Source organism: Rhagoletis pomonella, unplaced genomic scaffold, assembly GCF_013731165.1.
Source record: "Rhagoletis pomonella isolate Grant_MI unplaced genomic scaffold, Rhpom_1.0 Rhpom_scaffold_10252, whole genome shotgun sequence".
NCBI classification, from domain to species: domain Eukaryota; kingdom Metazoa; phylum Arthropoda; class Insecta; order Diptera; family Tephritidae; genus Rhagoletis; species Rhagoletis pomonella.
Genome location: NW_023468778.1, coordinates 1 through 5737, shown reverse-complemented (window position 1 = coordinate 5737; position 5737 = coordinate 1). Strand labels below are relative to the sequence as shown.

Here is a 5737-nt window from a genome sequence, read left to right as displayed (position 1 = left end):
TGTTAAATTCGATCAGAATTTCTCTACTTGTAGTGAAATGAAGAAAAATACACTTTATTTTTTCCACGTTATAAATTTTATATTTTCTGTACACGACGAGCGCCAAACTTGTACTACTCTTAAAAACTAACATTAACCTTTTTCAAAGAAAAGTCATTGGAATATATACTGGAATAATAGCGGCACTCAAGTCGCCTGATATAGTGACATATGTATTTACATAGGTTAATGTAGCAAAATGCGGTAATCGGTTTTATATACAACGAGTACATAGTAAAAGGAGTAAATAAAAAGGTAATTACTAGGGAGCCAAGATGCGACTGAACATACCGGCCTCCTTGAAAGATATTTAAATATTTTCAATCATATAAAGGCAAAGGGTATAATTTAGTTATGGCCCGCTTATAAATACCAAGTTTTGTTCTTATTTCGGCTACGCGATGGATACCATCTGGACCGGGAATTGTTGAGATTACCCGACCCAATAACCATTTATATGGTGGCAAATTATCATCTTGTATAAGTACGATCATATCAGGATTTATTATGCAATCTTTGGACGTCCATTTGTAGCGCTGCTGAAGCAAATGCAAATAATCGTTTGACCATCTACGCCAAAATATCTGCTGTAGTTGTTGTAGACGTCGAAAGCGAGCTAAACGATTATAGTTGACATCCGTTATGTCTGGCTCTGGAAAAGACGTTAGAGGCTCTCCGATAAGGAAATGTCCCGGAGTCAGAGCTTCTAAGTCGGACGAATCGGCAGGCAATGGCATGAGAGGCCGAGAGTTCAATATTGCCTCTATTTGCCTGATATTGTAGATAATTCTTCAAAAGACAGGGAGGCGTTTGCAATGATTCTCACAAGATGATACTTTGCCTGCTTGACCGCGGCCTCCCAAAGGCCACCAAAATCACCGCATTTTGGCGCCACTCAATCCTATTTTGCTGACATAGCTCTAACAATGCTTGTTTATGAGGCTCGGCTTGAAACAAGCGATTTAACTCAGCGAGTTCGTTTTTCGCGCCTACAAAATTTGTAGCATTATCGCTGAATATCGTGGTGCAAAGACCTCTTCGCGCAATAAATCGACGTAGGGATGCGATAAATGCCGCGGTGGAAAGATCGCTGACTGCCTCTATGTGCACAGCTTTGGTAGTAAAGCACACAAATATGGCCAAATAAGATTTCACGGGTGATCTGCCTCGTATTTGGGAGTGAACCAGTATCGGCCCACAGAAGTCAATTCCAGTGGTGAAAAAAGCGCGACCAGGCTGTACTCGCTCCTTTGGAAGGTCGCTCATGAATGGATCTTTCTTTACTGGTTTAATGTGGAAGCATCTAATGCATCGATGCACCGTGTTGTTGCATAACCTTTTGCCGTCGATAGGCCAATAGCGTTGGCGCAGTAAGGACAGAAGTGTTTGTGGTCCTGCGTGCAGATGCTGGAAATGATACGAACAAACTAAAATGTTTGTGAAAATACAATTTTTTGGTAAAATTATTTGATGTTTAGACCGATACTCTAAATTACTATGTCGAAGACGACCTCCAACTCGTATAAGTCCCCTTTTATCGATGAACGGGTCAAGGCTCCTAATTTTACTGCTTTTGCTGACATGGTTCTCTCTTGAAAGCGCATTGAATTCTGCTGTGAGGTATGTGCGTTGAGAGTTTATTATTAATGCTGCAAGAGCTGCATCTAGTTCGGCTGGAATAAGAGGACCTGTTGAACGATTACCAGCGGATGTTTTGCAGTTGCCAAAAAAATCGAAGGCAATAAGCAATTATACGTTCCAATCGATGTAACGATTGGCGATGCTTTACATTCGCTGTAATGTCGAAATAACGCGAATTTGCTGCAAGGAGCACCAACTTGTTGGGCCGTATCTCAGGTACATTTTCTTGTTCTTCAGGCAGTAATTTTTGAAGCTGGAAATCTGAATCGTATAAAAAATCCGGTCCACCGTTCCACAAGGATGATTGCGAAAATTCGTTTGGAGACGCACCACGAGAAATAATGTCCGCTGGATTTTGTTTGGTGTTGACATATCCCCATTCGTCAGTTCGTGTCAGTTCCTGGATTTTTGCGACCCTATTTGCCACAAATGTAGTCCAGGTGTACGAGGGTTTTGCAATCCATGCTAAGACGATTTTAGAGTCAGTGTAGAAAAACCTTTTGTTGATTTCGACTGGAAGTGTATTTAGAAGCCGTTCGACTAGCTCTGCCACCAGTAATGCTGCTTGTAGTTCGAGTTTGGCGATTGACGTAGCTTTTGCTGGCGCTACTCGGGATTTTGAGCAAACAAGCCGAACGCAAACCTGACCGTTTAAGTCAATACTCCGAAGATAGCAACAAGCTCCGTACGCTGCTTCGCTACTGTCAGAAAATGAATGTAGTTGCACGATTTTTTTTGCGTTTGAGCAAATCATTTGTCTTGGAATTCGTAGCGGATTCATAGCTTCAAGTTGATTCACATACTCGCGCCAACGCTTGGCGTAGCTATCTGGTAGTGGGTGGTCCCACGATATGTTGAGCTTCCACAATTCCTGCATGAATATCTTCCCTTGTACAACAATGGGTCCGATCAAACCGAGAGGATCAAAAATTCTTCCGAGGTCAGATAAAACTATTCTTTTAGTTATTGTAGCTGGCCGAGCAAAGGAAATGTTATATGTAAATACGTCAGTGGATGGTAGCCAAATTAGCCCAAGTGTTTTAACAACGTCATTTCCGCCAATCTTCAGAAATGGTTCTCTGTGGGTTTCAGGAACTAGTCTTAATAGCTCTGGTGCATTAGAACAATATTTTCGAAGCTCAAATTTTGCTTTACAAAGAAGCCGTTGAAGATCTGCCATGTGAGAAGCAGCGTCTTGAAGTAAATTAGCTCCAGTCATTATGTCGTCAACATACGTTTCTTTTATTAAGGCTGTAGAAGCGAGGGGAAATTCTCGTATATTTTTTTTCTGCAAGCATTGTCAGACAGCGCGTGGCCAAAAACGGAGCAGCTGATGTGCCGTAAGTGACAGTGTTTAACTGGTACACGCCAAGCTCAGAGAGTGGGCTTTCTCTCCACAGGGCCGTACCAATATTTGTCTGTACATCTTACTTATGTCTGTTGTGAAGACGTAGCGATATGATCGAAAGCGAATAATGACAGAAAATAAATCCGCTTGCACAGTAGGGCCAGTCATTAAAATGTCATTAAGTGAGACGCTGGTGGTCGTCTTTGTCGAAGCGTCGAAAACTACATTTCTTTATTAGCAACAAAGTCCGCATAGTTCCCCAAGCGCTTCATATGATGGAGAGTTTCGTATTCGCTCATAAATTGTATATATTGTTTCTTTAGACTGGAATTTTTAGCAAGCTTACGTTCTAGAGCGAAAAAACGACGCTTAGCTGTCGTAAGTGACTCTCCCAACACCGACGGTGGCTGTTTGAATGGCAGGCTAACGATAAATCTGCCATTTTCTGCTCGCTGCACAGTTGACGAGAAATGAGCTTCGCACAATTTTTCCTCTGCTGTGAGAATTTTGTTGGAATGAGCATGTGTCTCAATCTCCCAAAATTGTCGAAGTAGCAGTTCTAATGACGCAATTGATGTCGTTGTTATTTTATTAGCTAGCAGGCTTGAGTGTTTAATAGCAGATAATCTTCCAGTGACTATCCATCCCAACTTTGTGTTTTGGAAAATAGGCAAATGATCAGCTAAGCGAAATTGCTCATTTATCAGCAAATCGACGTAAATTTCTGCACCTAGCAACATATCAATTTTTTGAGGCTTAAAAAACAACGGATCTGCAAGCTGTAGATTCGCAAGTAGATTCCACTGCGATATATTGACATTACACTCAGGCTGAGGTTCACTAATGCGGGACAATATCAAAAATGTTAATTCAGCTGAATAAGCGGATGTATTTGAGGTGATAGTTGTACAAATTGAGTGCCGTATGCTTACGTTGTAGTCGCCAATGCCACTAATCTCCGTTTGAGAGAAGTTACGATGAATGCCTAATTGTACAGCAAGCCGTTCTGATACGAAATTAAGCTGTGACCCAGAGTCTAGTAACGCTCTGCACAGTATAGGCATGCCCCAGTTGTTTGTCACTTTAACAAGAGCTGTAGCCAGTATGATCGTACACCTAGGTGTATTTAAAGTAGCGGAGAGGCTAGCTGCTGAGTCGGAGGCAGTAGAGCTGTTAGTAAAAGCGGAGGTGCCGGCGGCGATCATGACGTTGGAAGCAGCTGAAGTTGGGGCTAATGATCATTCCGTATGAGCATTATTAGACGTGACAGTCAAAGACGAAGGTTCAATAGCAGGTGCAGCATTTACAAAAACTGAATTGTAGTGAAGTAATGTATGGTGGCTGCGTTTGCAGGCTCTACACTTTTCAGATTCGTAGTTAATGTGCGTGTGGTCAGCCTTTAGGCAATTATTACAGAGATTTCGCTGATGGATAGCATCAAATCTTTGTTTGGGATTTAAAGCAAGAAACTTTCTGCAGCGATAAATAACATGATTTGTGCCACTGCAGTACGTACAGTTACGCTGAGGTTTTACATTTTCGGAAACAACAAAGGCGGAACGCTGCTGCGATGAGCGAAAAGGTTTTGGGCTTTTATTACTATTGACGCATTGCTGTGTAGTGGAACGCGATGCTGCCGCTCTTTCTTCTAAATGAGTACACCTTTTTTCCAGGAATTTAAAAACCTCTTCTAGTGTTGGAAGCCTGTCAGTGGGAGCTTCGTCATTCCACTTTTCAAGTGTGGAGTTGTCTAATTTTGGCAAAACTATTTCGATGACTAAATCATCCCAATGTGCCACTGGTCTTCCTAAGGACGATAATGCTCTCAGGTGAATATTTACCGAATCGATTAACTCCCGTAATGCCGATGAAGAAGACTTGTTAGCAATTGAAGGCACATTAAAAAGCTGTCTTATATGCTCCCGAACAATGACGTTACGCTTTTGATATCGTTCGACAAGTGATTTGAGTGCGATTTCGTAGTTGTCAGAGGTTACTTCGATGGACTGTATACGCCGGAGAGCACCATCCTTAAGCGAAGATCGGAGATAGTGGAATCGCGTGACGTTATCTAGAGCACTATTGCGATGAACCAAGGCAGAGAACGTGTCGTAGTAAGACAACCACTGGGTGTAGTCACCGGAGAACGTTGGCAAAGGGATTTCTGGCAGTCTTAATTTCTTACTGACGATCGTTTCACATTTGGTGGTTGCTGTTGAACCTTTTTCTGCTTCCTCCTTACACTCCCTTATAGCAACCATCAGAGTGGGACGAAGAACAAAGTAAAGCTCTTCGAATGAGCCTCGAATGGTGTCCCCTTCCTCCGGTTCAAGTTCTTCAATGCAAGATTGTATGCTTTCAAAATCATGGTAGTATTTCTCCAGAGCATGGGCTCTAGTTTCGAGTTCTGGAACAGATGCTTTTGATAATTTGGAGTCGATAAACTCCTTTACACGCTGCTGCTGAGCTATTAGAGTACCGCGTTTAATTTTCAATTTAGCAAGTTTGGCTTCGGCCATATTTGCAGAATAGACTTTAAGGACGCGCCGCGTGGGCTTATTTGTCACGAATTAATCACAAATGTCTTGGTATATATGTATTATTATACACGCTTAAACACATGAGTTTAATTTAGACTACCGTCTCCTGGCAGGATCGCCAATGTTAAATTCGATCAGAATTTCTCTACTTGTAGTGAAATGAAGAAAA

At 42.0% G+C, this 5737-nt stretch overlaps 2 protein-coding genes across 2 annotated transcripts; both read right to left on the bottom strand.

Moving 5' to 3' along the window:
• Positions 1-3249: 3249 nt before the first annotated feature.
• LOC118756434 lies at positions 3250-4233 on the bottom strand. Its single transcript, XM_036491199.1, has one exon. The coding sequence runs from the start codon at positions 4231-4233 to the stop codon at positions 3250-3252; it is 984 nt and encodes a 327-aa protein (XP_036347092.1).
• A 33-nt stretch (positions 4234-4266) lies between these two features.
• Positions 4267-5547, bottom strand: LOC118756433. Its single transcript, XM_036491197.1, has one exon. It carries the CDS (start codon positions 5545-5547, stop codon positions 4267-4269), a length of 1281 nt encoding a protein of 426 aa, XP_036347090.1.
• Between the last annotated feature and the right edge of the window lie 190 nt (positions 5548-5737).

Bases quoted from the DNA above. Each gene is read 5' to 3' on its own strand.
- LOC118756433 (XM_036491197.1), bottom strand. From the start codon at position 5,547: ATGGCCGAAGCCAAACTTGCTAAATTGAAAATTAAACGCGGTACTCTA.
- LOC118756434 (XM_036491199.1), bottom strand. From the start codon at position 4,233: ATGATCGCCGCCGGCACCTCCGCTTTTACTAACAGCTCTACTGCCTCC.